The sequence below is a fragment of the Cottoperca gobio genome, chromosome 11 (genome assembly GCF_900634415.1).
Source record: "Cottoperca gobio chromosome 11, fCotGob3.1, whole genome shotgun sequence".
Taxonomy (NCBI): Eukaryota; Metazoa; Chordata; class Actinopteri; order Perciformes; family Bovichtidae; genus Cottoperca; species Cottoperca gobio.
The window spans coordinates 5,756,808-5,773,324 of record NC_041365.1 but is presented as its reverse complement, the minus strand read 5'-3'; the positions used below and the strand labels follow the sequence as shown (position 1 = coordinate 5,773,324).

The following is a 16,517-nucleotide window of genomic DNA, read 5'->3' as shown; positions in this document are numbered from 1 at the left end:
ATTCCAGATGCCCTGCTGAACACTGCTGCCGGTCAATTTGTGGGCAGCAAGGGTCAGGAACTGAGCGATGTGTAGAAGGAGTTGTTTAGATGGAAAGTTCTGGTGAGAACACATGCTGCAAGTAAAACAAGGAGAGGAGGCAGAAAAAGTGATAGAGGGATGAGAATGCAAGACAAAAATGATAAATGAAGGAAAGTCTTACAAGGAAGACATGAAGAGAGTCTGAGAGCAAAAAGAACAGCGAGAGAGAGAGGAGATATCAAAGTGTGTTGTTCCTGAATATCCTTCTACGTTTTGATTTATTCAGAGACTCAGAGGCAGCCCTGTCATAAAGCAACACACCTTCAGTCCAAGGCTTGCGGTTCCCCAGCCAGAGAGAACGAGCGAGCTGGTGACCTTGGCCTGTTGAGAGAGGCCCTCCACTCCTCCTCAATCTCCCCACTCAAGAGGTAGCCTTGACTAGTCTCACGGAAAAAACTGCTGCAGCACGTTGACGTCGCAGAGGCCTGCGTCGTGACAGAATGGGTTCAAATCCATAAACTCAACCCATACATTAATTATGCAATATGCTTAGATATGCGTTATTGCACCTCTCTCAGTCAGAAACAGAAATAACTTGAAATGAACAAGCCTCCTGCAGCCATAAGCAAACGAGTGGGGAAAAGCATCTTAAAAAAAAAAGCTTTTGGAGGCAACACTCCAATCAAAAATATTAAAAGATTACACACAGAGTTACATATTTTACCAGTGCCTAGATAGATAGAGAGTTATGTCAATTAAAAGGTTAAATAAGAAAGGCTGTAGTCTGCAGGTTTCTTAGAAACCGTGACCCCCCCCCCCCCCAGCAAAACAACAGGCTGGTTTTATTTCCGGTCCACCTCACTGAACCTCCAGTCACCCATATGTGCTGTCCACTCTCATCATGGGACGGCGTAGACAAGATCATCGTTGTGTGTGCACCTGTGAGCTGCAGAGAAACAGCATGGGCCAACCTCCGATTGGACCCTGGCTTCAAAAATCTCTCTCACTCACACACACACACACACACACACACACACGTAGTGGTGTACTGTATTATTAATGGGCCTGAGAGACTGAACTGACCGTGGTACCAGCCCTAAATCCACCCTGATCTTAAAGCAACAAACCATCAGAGAGATTAAACAACATACCCTCTGTTCTCAGTGAAAATGTTTTCCTCTAGAGGCACAAAACCTTTTATTGAACTAAATTCATAAATATAGTAAGTAGTACACCCCGAGACATGTCAAGTCAACAGACTTCGGTGTGTGTAAAATTGGTGGAGTTCCCTTTAATCAGTTATGAGATGAAGGTCAAATGAATATGATGATGCCTGTCATGTGCACTCCACTTCACCCACTTTGTTACTTTAATGTAAGTGAAGCAGAGCACTGAATCTAATTTCCTACTTAGTTTTTTTTCCCACGTATATACACACACACACACACACACACACACACACACACACACACACACAGGTGTGCAAGTATTTTTTTGTTCTGCAAAAGCAAAATTCTTTGACATTTGAGGTCTCCATCCCTCTCCAACAGAAAACTCACCATCACACGAGAAACATCAACTTCCATGAACTAATGGTTCAACATAGATACCAGAAGTCAAGTGAACACTTTGGGGAGAGCAGTGCAGAAAACTAGGGCACCTCCATTGACTCACGCTAACTGAAGACAGGAGTGCACTGTCAGGGGAAGTGCACACCGTAGGGCCTAAAGGGCCACATTGGTAGACCACCTGATCCGTTTTTCATGGACACGGAGAAAGGGGGAAAAAAGGCAATGGATGTATGGTCTCATGGTGCATGGATCAAGAGATGCATAGATGAACAGATGGATATATAGATGGAGTGCTGGACACACATGGGGAGCTTGACAGCAACCATCAATATATGATAGAGATAAAGCAATGACCTCTACTATTACACTACACCTAAAGGGCTGAGAGCCACACATACACACACACACAAAATAATAAACATGCACAAGGGAAAAGTTATAATTAGCTTACAGCTGAAGAAAACCTGTGTGTAGCACCTGTGTAACACAGAAACACCAGCATGCAGCTAGTGTGAAAAATGAGTCTTTGAGAAAAATAAAAACTGACACAGCAACACAGCACTGAAATTCGGAACTCTGCAGAACATGTGCAAACATGCCATAAATGATACACTGTGTGATGTTAACGCCACTGACATACGCACAATCCTACTACAACAGCTGCATACACTCTAGTAGACCCTAACACCCGCACACAACTGGACGATCCTCACTAAGTACCCAACTAGTGTTAAATCGGTTGAAGCCTCTCACGGAGCTAGAGTAGGGATATATGGACCTAACCATTTATCCCACTGGGTCAGTAGGCTCTTAGCTGAGAAATGCTAAACACCACAAACGCACAGAGAGCTGCCTAACCTCTCACTCAATATTTACAGAGCTCTGCGGCAGTACCGCAGCTGGAATGCAGCGGGCAGAGCGAGCACGCAGAGAGAACCATATCAGTTTCTGGGTCATCTAGGGCTGCTTCACTCCGCATAAAGTCTAGGCTTGGACTGAAACGCCTGAAGATGCTCTCCGCTTAAACTGATTCATATTCCAAGAATGGATGGACTCTGTGCCCAAGGAACAAAACGTATACATTTATAGAAGCACAGGGTAAAAGGTTGACATATGAGCGTATTCCCATGCTACAAGATCACAGTTTGCTATAAAACAACAAGTTTTTCCATAATTTTCTCTTTCCAAGTGAAAGAGCTGCTTGGCTTTGAATTCAGCCCAAGGCAATAATCAGGAAACTAAAGAGCATAGCATGGCAGCAGTACCTGTGAGATGTCTTCTCACCCACCTATGTCTGTCTGACTGTCTGGCACCTTCCCATCGCACCTTCAGTACCTACCTGCTGTTTTAATTAACTTTGTACCAAAGGGAGCAATTATGCAAGACAACATTCGTCTCATTTGGAACTGCAAATTAATCCAACTTCAAGCTGCCGAAGGAGAGGAGCTCAAGTTTATACTGCAAGCAGGGATGACGGTACATTAAATGGCAATCTATAGGCATTCTTAATGGCTGTTAGCACAAAAAGACATAGAAAGTGGAAGAGAGATGAGTGGTTTTTGGTGTTACTTTAATGTTGCAATCCTGAGCGTTTAGGAGAAAAAGGGGGAAATGAGTTCATTAAGATGGACAGATAGCAGGCCGGGTATACATCAAGGAGAAAACTATTTACATACCTCCATTTCCCTACGGGAGCAAGAAATGAGAGTGAGAAAGTAGATGGGGGATGTGTAGCTGCAATGTGAGAGTGAGCAAATGAGAAGAAAGTGCAAGAGATGAGGATAGAGAGATGCCTAAAACGAGAGAGACAGTAAGCATAGCATGTGTGAAGAAGCAAGAGAGTAAGCTAATGAGAGAAAGATAACAAGCTACAAGGCGAGGGAGGGAGGGAGGGAGGGAGGGAGGTGGCTCCGACGGGCGTGAGGTGACAAAGATTGACATGGTTGCACTTTAGGAGGTGGTCAGGAGATGCCACACAGTAGGCCGTGTCAAACAGATACAGAACCAGGATCTTGTATGTGATGCAACACAATAAGCGAAGGCAGACATCCATCCTCTTCCCAAAAAGTACTTCAAGCTGCCTCTCCATCTCTGCCTCTTTCCACTAATCTAATTTCCTGGATTATGTTTCACTATTAAAAATAAAACACCAATGCGCTAAAGTTTAATTCCATCAGTTTGTTTGACTTAACGACTTATGGTGCATGTCAAGGCTGTCATATTTTACCGTCTCACTTTTTATTTACTCCCGTGATGCAACACTCCACTCTTCCACGGCTGATTTTTAAGACCCTGTAGGTAGGGATAAAGGAATATTTATTTGGGCAAGCATACTATCAAAAAAATGGAGGTTTGCTATGGCTAATAAAACTTGTTTTTGCAAGAATGTGCATTCCTTTTGACATGCAAGTCCCTCAGGTGGCTGTAAAACTTTGAAACATAACCCTTTTGACACGCTTCAGTTCTGAACTGGACAGCTACTGGCCAACGCTGTGCACACACTAAACATCACATACCAGTTTAAATGGGAGAGTGCGCTCTAGTTAGTGGTTTGTTCCAAAGTATGAGTTGAAAATTGCGTTCCTTGACTGCTAAATCTGTGCCAGACCTGAATCTAAAACCAAACATCAATCTCTAACCCACTATCAACCACAGTTACATACACAGGGTGCACATATAAGCCAAAACACAGAATATCTCAGTTCAAGTATGTCACCTTTAAGAAACTCACGTCTAACAACACTTTATATGCTCAAGGACAACAAGCAAAAACCAGACAATAACCTCTAAATCTATACTTCGATGATACTCCCAGAGTGGCACTTTAAACCAAAGCCCCCATACATCCCTTGTCAACAAGAGCGTTCCGTATGTCTGTGTCATGGCAGCATGTGCTTGTGATCCTGTATCTAGGCTATGTTTGCCTGCGTTTATTGTCGAGTTGACACGGAGATGCCGGCATGCATGCGGCTCCTTCACAACAGGGACGTCTTTGGTGTCTAACAGGGCATGTAAATGGACTCTCACTCCATCAGAAGCCACCTGGAGGGTCAGAGGGACCAAGAGAAGACGACAGGGTAGCCCTGATGTGAGGAGGAGAGAGCTGAGGCACGCTATGTGCCACAGACCAATGCTGTTGTGGTCTCTTACTGGGTAACTGATTGATCACAGAGGAAATATTGAGCAACAGTTCCTTAAATGGGGTCTACAGACAACCAGGGGCCCTATAAGGACCACTGTGGGTCCAAAGGCATAAAGAGGAATAGTTGTAGTCTCAAGTCAGTTTTATTTTATATTGCCCAACATCACAATGATTCCTAAGAACAGTTTAGAAGGATGGGAAGGCTTCATGAAAAGTATTCCACTAACGTCATACATAATATAGTAATCTTGGAATTATCAATGTTTAGCCTTGGACTCTTTTTCTTTTCAGTATGTTTGGTCAAGTTTACATTTGGAGTGGCAGAATTCAAACTTTCAACCACCAAGTCATCGCTTTTAGCCTTCGACTTTTCTGCTCTTTTGCGGTCTAAATTTTAAATATACTCGCTTGTAGCATGAATTGACAACTGGTTGGTAAAACTGGGTCTGTCAAAGCTGTTAAGTTATTGAGTACATTTCCAAAAAGAAATCAGCATTACATCAATTTGTAATTATATTTGTATGTTTATTTCCTCCAAGACACAAAAATGTGGATCAAATCCAAAAAAAAAGAAGAAATCAAATTAGTTGAGCTACTCCATGTACCCCTGGTAACAGCAGAAGTACCCCTTAGGGTACACCTACCATTGGTCGGGAATGGCTAATATACAGTGTTAATGTTTCTGGCATTCTGTTAGAATAAAAATAACTTTTAGGGCAAAATCTTTTCAAACAGAGGCATGGTTACATACCTTTGAGTCAGGGATGCGAGCTGAGTAGTGCAACAATCACAAGGATAACAAAGCAGAAACATTGTGGATTATTAAATCCCAGAAAGAAAGAAAAACATCTTTGGTTAACTAGTTTCATTTTAAAGACGTGGCCAAAGCAACCTTGTGTTGAAGGGTCTCAAGTGGTCATTGCTTGTTTTTTAAGGGGTCGCAAGCCACACAAATCTGGTTAACATTGACCTATTGCACATGAATTAGGGAGTCATGAAAACTTTTAGAAACCGTTGACTTGAAAAGAGAGGAGGTATGTTAAGTACTAGACATCAGATACATGGATGAAATGTTGCCAGATTATAATGCATCTTGATATCTTTGCTTCTCACCTTATGGAGGAGAGTACAGATCTCAAAACATAGCTTTCTCTCTCTCTCCTCTCTTCTAATGACAAAGCCACGGTGTGGCCATGCATGCTGGGCTGGAGTTACACACCGCACACCGTTAAAGCAGCTCTTTAATTAGCAGTTAGGGGAAAACAGAGGCATCTATAAACGCACTACTTTTTTTGCATCAAGCGAACAGCATGCACTGAACAAACAAGCCGGGGGAGCAGCAGCAGCAGCAGCCTCAGCGTCTCCACAGCATATCTGCTGCAAACACAACACAACTTGCAGCTTTAACGCGCACTTGTTTAACAAACCATAAGTAAAAGAGCACGGTGAATGGATTTAGTGGCAGTTCGGTTCCCACTGCAGCTCAACGTGTCTGTGTGTGAAAGCGGAGCGGGCTGCGAGGCTTTATATATATCAGACATGTCAATAAAATAAAAAGAACAGCGCCCAAAAGAGCCGCTAAGGCCACTTCACAAAAGTAAAAGACAGGGAAGACGTACACAGAGAGGAAGAGACGACATGAAACACAACATTTTCTCACTGCAATGTAACAGACAACAGAGACGTTTTGCTGAGGCAAAGCGTCGCGAGCCCCCAAAACATCGTGAATCCTCAACAAACGCGAAGGAAGTGAAGCTAAAAACAAATACTGCTCAACACCAACATGTGTGCAAGAGAAGAAAGCGGGATTTGACAAACCTGACGAAGCGAGGACACTTCTTCCACTAAAGCGCTGATGTCCAGAGTTTGTGTGTGTGTGTGTGTGTGTGTGCGTGTGTGTTGTGAATGTGTGTGAGTGTCACTCAGCGGTGTTGCTCCCTCCCTCTCTGCTCTGCCGTATAGAGATAGTGCTGATGTTTCCACTTCCTCTTTTCTTCTTCTGCCGACTGCTGGCTGGCTTGGTGATGCCAGACAGCGGATGCATGAATACATGAGAGCCCAGCTGCTCTCACTGACTCACTTGTTTAACGAGTGGTGACATTTTTTATCAGATTTAAATAAAGATGTCAGTGGGCTACTTCGGTTTTTAGCAGCTCTGTAGTCAGTCAACAAGCGTTCCTCCATAACCGAGTCGTGTCTGTAAAGTAAATTAAAATATGTCGGAGGGATATTTTAATGTAACAGTTTGACATTGGTCAGTATGTCTGTTATACTTTTTTAAATTAAGACAGTTGTAATTAGAAATGTCTTCCAATTTAGAAACAGGTGTGAGTGATGTCACCCAGCCCCCTGAAGTTCATCACGAAGCATACTGACACGTGTTGGTGGACTATGAATACAAAAGTGTGTTTTATGTATGATTTTAGTTTTTAAAACTACTGGTGGTACTACTACACGGGGCAATATAAAAAGGACACATGAACAGGGTTTTAAAATAATATAAAATTAGTGTTCAGAAATTCAATCTTGGAAGTTACAATTTGAGATTTCTGCATATTTTTATTCATTCAAATGTATATATGTCTTAAACAAATTAAAAAACGTATTCATCATTGTGAGAGAGAGAGCCAGACCACTTCCCAACCACACCACATGTATGCAGTGCACAGGGGGAAAGTAGAGTTTAGACTTGAACTGCTGTTTTCACCAAAACACCTCATATTTATTCACATAAAATCTAAGCACCAGTTAATATAGTACTAAGTAGATTAATAGTAAGGTTTCAAGAATTTGATTTGACCAAACATGTTCCGTAATAAAAGTATTTTGCATGTAGAGAATACATGTGTAGCTAAGTTTAGTAATACATTATATAAATGCTTTTTATAATGTGGTAATATGTAATACAATATTACAACTGACCCAGATTGGTGAATAAAGCGAATGTACATTTAAATTCTATCTGAATAAACTTATTTTCTCTCCATGACGGGCTACACAAATACACGACTGCCTCCGATCTTCAACCAGGAGGGAAAGGCAAACAGGAACAATGACTTTAATAATTCATGGTTATTGAGTGCTCTCTGGTCCGAAAACGGTTTGGAGGATAGGATTTTGACATTATAATGTTACAATGGGAGCCATTTTAATATAGCTCAACAGTGGTCCTACACAGCCTAATGTTATACTTTCTTTGGATTTAATTGTGCAGGACAGGATAAAAGACAATATCACAGCTGCACATGACACTTCCCTTTAATTTGGTCAGTGATAACAGACTGTTTCTGATATTAAACCAAGAGTGTGTTTATGAGTAAAGGAGATAGAGAACAGCATATAGCATAAAGTCCTGCAGCTCATCCTTGTCTCCACTCAGCAGGAGCAGGATGATTAATACAGGAGCACTGTCCGTCCTGATAAATAATCTAAAGCAACACACCCATCAGAAATATCTTTCTCTCCCTCTCTGTGTGAAAAACACAGGATACAAAACTCTGACAGCCTGTGTCCTCTAGTAAAGTGTTAATTGGACTACATGGGCTGTGAAGGCAAGTAGGCCTGATACAAAAGTAACAGAAAGCAGAACAGATTATTTGCAATTAAGTGTAGCAGTCGGGACATTTCAAATACTAGTTTTCAAATTAGGATTTGTTATTTAAATTGTGCATTAAGCATTTATTTTTTACGATTAGGGAACTTCTCTTGCTTTTTATTCTGGTGACTTTGGCTTCAGAGTACATCAGAGGGTTCACAGGGGATGTAATCTTTTCATCTGAGACTTCATAGAGGCAGTGGAGTGGTTTTAAAGCAGCCCATATGGTCAGAATATGGGAAGTACAGCTTGATGCAGTCAATAAAGTGCAGACTCACGAAGCATCTCTACAGCCAATAAAAAGCAGACAGTCTTGCTTCTTGTTGCAGCTCACAAGGTAAACCTTTGACTCTTATGCATTACCTTTTAACTGGTTGTGTATCTTATTTGGATTCAAATGCAATTTTTCAACCTCTGCTGTGAAAATGACGTCACATTACTAAAAATAATTGAAACCTTGTTACATCTTACCCATTTGGCTAACGTGATTATTATTCATGAGTGAAGCGGTGCTCTTGTCATAAAGATTTAATTATCTAGTTTTCTGCAAATATGTTGAGACTCTTAACACAATCTGTAAAATGAGTCCGGCCTGGCACTCAATCTGACCTGTCCCTTGTCCAAGAAGACAGAGTGCTTCAATAAAGACTCTCCGCTGACCAAATTCTCTCTACGTGGCGCGAGCTCCCTCTGAGCTGCTTGTGACTGAATCTCATCAGGGAGATTCATTGTTCTACTCAGAAAGAGAGAAGTCCATGTGGAACAGACGGTTTCAATGAAGCCGATTTATCTTAGGTTATTCGTCAAAGCGGCAGAAAAGGGATACGAAGAGCCGCCGCGGAAAGATGAGAGAACGAATAGGCTCTCCATCGACAACTAAAATGCTCTCATGGCTGTATCATCTGTCACTTTGATGGAATTGCAATTTCTCACATAAACACATACGCTCCCTACAGCATGAGCTACTCAGAAAGCTTAATGCACAAATCTAAATGGAAATCTAGTTTGCTTGTTCCCTGTAGGTCTACTGTAATTGTCTCTCTATCAGGGTCATTAGGAAAAAGGGAATGTTTCAAGTTCATTTCCACAGGGGGTCTTGTCCAAAATGTGTTGCTCATAAAGGAAGAGAAGCACCAGACTTCCTCAAATGTGACCGAAAGGGCAAGTCTTGTGCGAAGTAGCTACAGAGAGCTGCTGTTCTTGAGTTGTTGAATGTCGCTCTGCACAGACGGGGAGGATCACTCTGCATTGTGTAGATTGCAGACTGTTAAATGACTTTGACTCGGAAGAATCCTCAGACTGCTCGCAGGACAAGATTAAAAGAAAAACATTCTTCGCTTCTTGTAAATGTAAATCAACTTTTTTCCCCCCTCTTAGGAAGGTCACAGCCGTGCACTTTTAATGATCAAACTTTTGCCCGTGGATTTTCACTGCGCCGTCCTCAAAAGATTAAGTAGTCATCAATATGAAAAACAGTCTCATTCACATTAAGTCAAGGCCAACATGATTAACATATTTGTTTTTTTTGCAGCCTAGAGCTGGGTAAACATTGGAGAAAGAGAGCCATCTTTATTCTCAGAATAAGGGAGCACTTTCACATACATTCTTCTTGCCCCCCCCCCCAATCGCTGTGGCTTTTTCAGAGCAAATTAATGAACATATTCCAACCTCAAGTCAAATATTTCTGTACAGTCACAAGCATTCAAACATTCGGGCTTGCGTGGAAGACAAAATGTAACTGCACTCAAACGTTTAATTTGGGCTTTTTTCCACCTCTGCGTTTAGCACACTCTACAATCAAAGTATTTAATACCAGCGAGATGGCAAAGATACAAAAATATGGTGGAAAATACAATCTCTTAATAACACACTGTATTTGCTGACATGCTATGTCATTAGACCCCGTAAAAGAACATTATCTCTTACACCAGCGGGCTCATTTCATATCACTGAAGATTCATTACCCATGCAGCTAATGCTTTTTGACACACATATGCACCAAGGCACACACACACACACACACACTTACTTAAGCAGCTGTGCCATATGAGCCTGTGCTGTACAATCCAACAGAGAGGATGCAAATCGAAGTTGTGATCCTGGAGAGAATGAAGCGGCTGGGGAAGTCATGCATAGTGGACTTACAGTTTCAACCTGCAGAGAAAAGGCTTTTTTTTTTTTTTTTAATAAATAAATATATATATATATATATATATATATATATATATATATATATATATATATATATATATATATATATATATATATATATATATATATATATATATATATATATATATATATATATATATATATATATATATATATATATAAAAAAAAAAGTCTTTAGAGCAGTTCTTTCTGAGGCACTCTGAAGAGCACACTTCACTTCTGCGTGAGATCTACCACGGCTGCTTCTTCATCTAGTCTCTGTGTTGAAAGCATGCAGCAAGTACACACATCAGCATGTTCCAAACACTCAATCGGAATCTGAGCAGTCACTGGTTTTGGAGGACTTGTGCTTTTGTTTCCTTTTTCTCTTCTTCTTGTCTTTCTTCTTTTTGTCCTTCCTTTTTTTTCTTTTCTTGCTGCGATGGTGGTCAGACGAGGAAGAGGACGAGGAGGAGGAAGAGGAAGAAGAGGAAGAAGAGGAGCTGTCTGAATTGGAGGAAGTGGTGTCCTGAAGCATCTGCTGCAGCTGCTGGATCCTAGACACAGGAAAGGCAGCGTGGAGAAGAGGACGTGGGATTAGAGTCGAGTACAGAGAGAAAGACACAACTGTGATGCAGACTCGCATGCCCGGGTTGGCAAGCATCTGAAGTGTCCTTGAGCAGGACGCTGTCTCTGTCCTAGTAGTACCAGCATTTATGGACTGTTAGCTAAGTGCCTTCTTGTGTAACATATTTCAAGTAATTGCCAACAGCGTCCTAGTACCCGTTAAAACTGCAGGTGTGTGGAGGATTTTCAGAACACACCTGGATAATGGGGTCATCTTGTCGCTGAAATACGAGGCTCCAGTTCAGATGACTAAAAAAACTAGATCAGATAACTCTTACCTAAACCTTTACAGAGGGTCAATAAGTGTTGAACATTTGGTAAATATCTACTTATCCACAGCTAACTACGTTTCAAGAAGAACATCAACACATCACAGAATGAGTGAGGAAGCACCACACTGACCAGTGAAGTGAAGGAAGGGAGGAGAAGAAGAAGAAGATGTACAGTGGGGTACAAGCCCTTTAATTAGCTCAGAGAAGTGAGCCGGCATACTGAGTGATGAGATCAGAAATGTACAAGTTTTAAAGATATCCAGAAACTTAAACTATTCAGCTTTTAAAATGTGTTTCTCTGAGAAAAGGGTGACATGCTCTTGTGAAGTGTCCATCAGGGCTCATTATATTGATCTAACAGAGCAGCATGAGCATCTGAGCACTTGGGATGTCATTCTACTCCTTAAAAGCGTCATGTCCCCAAAGTGAACTCCATCATAAAAGCACTTTGTAACCTACAGCTAAATTATAAAAAAGTCTCTTCCCTCAGCTCAAATACTTTTGCAGGAATGAGACATTTGCTTTAAAAAGTCAGCACAGTCAATTAGAGACTCAACATCAGGCATCACATTCACGTACAACACATCTTTATGCTTAACATGTGGAATATGGTGCAAAAGAAAAAAGAACATTGTTTCTAAGGAAAACTAAAGACACAATACTGTGCATGCAATAGAAAACATGCTGGGAGATGTTGGACTCTTTCACTCCCCTTTTAAAAGAAGATGCCAGAAGTAACGTGGCACAAACACACAACTCAGACTTCAAAGCGGCACTGGCCTTTGAATAACCTTTTTGTAAAGCACACACACACCAACGTTCATGTGCGGCAGCTCTGCATGCACACCCACACACACACCTTTATAGGAAACAAACCTCAGATTCTAACACCCTGGTGTCAAACACTATTTGCTAGAAACCAGCACAGAGAAGCAGCCATCATGAGAGACTTTCCAGGTCATTGTCCCACTCTGCAGTGGTAAAACACTAAAATATATAAATAAATAACAACCTGCAGGTTCTCAAGTGCCTCAAAATGTCTTTGTCTATCTTTTTTTAAATCAATTAAAGTTAAAAAGTCTGACTCATTAAGGATATGAGCAACATGCATGAAACAAATGAGTGCATGTACCTGGTTTCTTTTTCGTTCCTTTTGTTTTCCCGAATGATGTCGTACATTGGATCTTCATGAGCCTAAAACAACAAAGTGCAATCTGTCATAATGTGAAGAAAGAGGTTACAACTCATACCTACTTACAATACGAGATGCTACTATTCAAATGAGCTCCAGGAAATTGTCCCTTTACCACATTCTAACCTTTTCACTGATTCAAGTCTTACGTCAGCATTTTTTTTTTTTTTTAAACCTCCGTGACAAAACAAAATATGAAAATATGACACAGTTGCATTTATGGTAATCATCACGGAGGCTGTGTGTTCCTGCGGTATTGCTCCATAACAGGCCCATTGGAGCAGGCTGTGTGAAGAAGTCTGCTGCCCGCATGTTCCTCAGTGTAAACTAAATATGGCCCAAAACCTCGGCCCAGCTCTCAGACACAGACGTTCGTCTCCGTCACAGCTCCTTGACCTTGCAACAACCCAACCTACATTCTTTGAATGTGGACCATTTCTTTGATACATCCTCTCAAAATAACTATGGGTGGGCTCATTTCTTTCTAAGCAGTTAAACTCACCACTCTGAACTGCTCTAGCTTCTGGTTGCCTTTGGTGAAGAACGGACACTCCTTATCTCCCGTCCTGTGTCCGTAGCGCTTGCATCTCCAACCTGCGGCAAAGGAAACACATATAAATATGTGTAGTTGTGTATCATGCAATAAATGATATCAAATATGGGCATGAAAGTACATTCTTCACCGTGGGAATAGTAGTTTGACAAAAATAATCGTAACTCAAGCACCACTAAGATGCTCTTTCTTGAGTTTACAATCTAACCTTCTGCAAAGAGTAGGCTATTTTGTTTATGTAATTCAAAGAACTAAAGAAAGCAACTTGGAGTCACGCACTCAAAACAGCCCTGCTCATGTAGTGATGCGTTACAAAATGTATGCCTCGCTATAAAAGACAGACCTCCTCGAACAAATCATAACTCATCGCTTGTGGCTTCACTGAAAACGAGTGAAGAATTTATGTCAAACTCTCACACAGTTTTATTGTTCAACACTTTAAGTGGCAGTGTAGCTGCCATGAATAACTTGAGTCTTTGTAATGTGAGACCACACAGTGTCTGTTTATCCTCTAAAAGTAGGTGCAAAATTGTTTACTTAAGTTTCTCATGTCCATATCATTCACTGTGACGTCTCTGCCTTCCTTTAAACAGAATGACAGTCAAACATTTTCTCAAAGGATTAAGCAGAGCGAGCGATGCTCAGATTCTGCAGAACAAATGCCAACTTGTGTACAGGGCCTGTATGTGTGTGTGCTGACTCCCTAAGTCCCTGGCTGTTCATGCAGCATGAAAATGAGTGGGACGAAGGAATGAATGGACTCTGAATACAAGTAAAGTCTTTGTCTGATCAAAAAGACAGAAGATAATCTCCACCAACACCAGTATTAATCTGTAGCAGCAGACAAACAATAGATGTGGTGGCAATTGTCAAGTCCTTGTGGTTACTTTTGTTACCCATCAAGGCCGCTGCCCACACATGGTGGATATTTATTCCCACTTACAGCTCCTGAACTGTAAGTGCTGCTGTTACCTCTATAGCTGATGTGAGTACAGGGTGCCTCCAGCATAATTCAATGTGTACCTATGAGAAGACACCTTCATATTGGTTTAATCACAAAAAACACAGCAATTTCTTTTTTCTTGAGCTCTAGCACTAAATTTAAGATGAAAACTTTAATACAAAACAATTTAACCAACAACACTGTCTAAATTAATGTATCAGATGTCAAAAGATGAAAAGAAAAAAATCAGATAAAAGCATTAATTCTCTTCTACAAAAGTGTATACTAAAGATAAGCTTCACCTCTGACACTCACCCTCCACTTCTGTTGCTGTGTGGAGTCTCAGAGGTTTGTGAAATATGAAGTTACAAACTAAATCTTTGCAGATACGATTGCATATCTCTCTCTCTCTCTCTCTCTCATTGAACATGATATTGCTGAATTAGTGTTTACTGTACTCACATTGCATCACCTTCACTTCCTTCCCCAGAGGCATCCACAGCCCCCTGGTGGGGGCGTGGGCCAGGAAGCTCCTGGCTGCTTCATTTCCTGGTTCAGCAGGAATACAGTCCTCTGGCTTGTCCTCGTGCTCCTGCAACAGTAACTGTCACTTCTGAGCATTTCTTAAATAATAACGGCATGTGTGAAGTCCAAAGAACGACGTATCTTTAAAGTTTCTTGGCATTCACGAAATGTAACGTTACCTTTATGAGTCCTGGTGGAGGTTTCTCATAGCTGCATGAAAGAATGATCATACTGGCGTTAATGCTTTACTATTTAAAACTCAAGGTGTCAACCCCCAAACAAGCGAACACAAGTAAACACAACGTGAACTGCTCAAATAGCAAGTGTGTGGATGACTTGCATTAACAAGAGACAACTGATAAATTACATATATAATTCATGCTTAAGTTTACAAGCTTAAACAGAAAAGCTCCCGGTAATATTACTCACAACGTCTCAACGTGTTTCAGTTGTTGGACTTCTTGGTTGAGTTTTTTCGTGTGTTTTTTGAGTTTCTCCAAATCCTGTTTGGATGACTTGTGTCTCTTGTGGTCTCGTCGGTCGTCTTTCTCTCTTCTTCGCTTTCTGTCCGACATTGCCCCGATATTGAGAAACTCTGCCCCCGGAAAATCATTAACTTATAACAATGCTGCATTCAATGAACATTTGTTAGCTATACGGTGAGCAACATCGGCCAACGTGCTAACCAGCAGCTAACTAGCAGGCATTTCTCTGGTGCTTCTGTACTTCCTGTGCAGCCGGATTGGTTAGTTAAAGTCCAGCGCCACCTGCAGGACACGAGGCGGGAGCACGTGAAGCACTGCTGGATTGAAGCTGGAAAAAACTGTTTTTGAAGTTAAAATGTATCTGAAATACGACAAAGCATATTATTCTATTTGTGTAACCATATAATTACTCTTTCTTTATTTATAGCACATAGAAAATAAATAAAGTGACAAACTCAATGCTGTGCAATTCAAGAAGGATTCCTGTCCAAAACAGAATCAACCTCCTAAAAACAAAAATTGCTTACAGGAAATAGTAACAAACTATGTATTGTTGAACATAGATAAAAAAAAAAAACATTAAAGTAATATACAAGAAAAGAAAGTTGGGACAATAAAATAAATAAATTAGGAGCTGCATATAATTACTTTAAAGCACCAAATTGCACCTTTCTATGATCTTCTAGCTTTCATCCATGCAGTGGTACTTGTACTTTACTTGAGTATTTCCATATTCTTCTATTCTACTCCACTACATTTTGGAGGCAAGTGTTATACTTTTTACTCCACTACATTTATTTCATAACTTAACTAAATATAATTAATAATTAAGTAGTATTATGGCTGAAGATAAGACTTTATTGATCACACAAGCTACCTGCCAGTATATATATATATATATATATATATATATATATATATATATATATATATATATATATATATATATATACATATATATATACATATATATATATATATATATATATATATATATATATATATATATACATATACATATATATACATATATATATATATATATATATATACATATATATATATATATGTATATATATATATATATATATATATATATATATATATATATATATATATATATATATATATATATATATATACATATATGTATGTATATGTATGTATATATATATAAATAAAAGCCACACCATGACCAGGTGAAACATTAAAATAATGTACATATTATGCCTTTCTGCATAATGAGTACTTTTACTTTTTGCACTGTAATTACATTCTGTACTTCTACGTGAGTAACATTTTACTTGGTAGAGTATTTCTACTCTGTGGCATTGCTCCTGTTACTTAAGTAAAATATCTGAGGATCCTAGTCATATCTAGCTTGTACCTCAATTGGTTCTACATGTACATTTATTTGTTCTATTTTATTTAACAATTTAT

The 16,517-nt window shown here is 40.1% G+C and overlaps 2 protein-coding genes across 3 annotated transcripts in view; both read right to left on the bottom strand.

Moving 5' to 3' along the window:
* The window catches only part of elmo1 (engulfment and cell motility 1 (ced-12 homolog, C. elegans)), a 104,926-nt gene extending 97,987 nt beyond the window's left edge, over positions 1–6,939 (bottom strand). Inside the window, exon 1 of one of the 2 annotated variants that reach the window (XM_029442744.1) lies at positions 6,553–6,939. The gene's annotated coding sequence lies outside the window, so the exon portion shown is untranslated. The remainder of the gene's footprint in view (positions 1–6,552) is intronic. The other variant, XM_029442742.1, reaches the window with a different exon arrangement.
* A 3,699-nt stretch (positions 6,940–10,638) lies between these two features.
* rp9 (RP9 pre-mRNA splicing factor) lies at positions 10,639–15,338 on the bottom strand. Its single transcript, XM_029443313.1, has 6 exons — positions 15,022–15,338; positions 14,772–14,802; positions 14,530–14,659; positions 13,074–13,165; positions 12,512–12,573; positions 10,639–11,037 (listed from the first exon to the last, which is right to left on the bottom strand). Exons 1-6 carry the CDS (start codon positions 15,165–15,167, stop codon positions 10,809–10,811), a joined length of 690 nt encoding a protein of 229 aa, XP_029299173.1. The 5' UTR covers positions 15,168–15,338; the 3' UTR covers positions 10,639–10,808.
* Between the last annotated feature and the right edge of the window lie 1,179 nt (positions 15,339–16,517).

Coding starts and splice junctions, on each gene's coding strand:
- rp9 (XM_029443313.1), bottom strand. CDS start 15,167: ATGTCGGACAGAAAGCGAAGAAGAGAGAAAGACGACCGACGAGACCAC. Junction 14,803..15,021: donor CTGAAACACGTTGAGACGTT/GTGAGTAATATT, acceptor TCTTTCATGCAG/CTATGAGAAACCTCCACCAG. Junction 13,166..14,529: donor GGAAGTGAAGGTGATGCAAT/GTGAGTACAGTA, acceptor CCTTTGCCGCAG/GTTGGAGATGCAAGCGCTAC.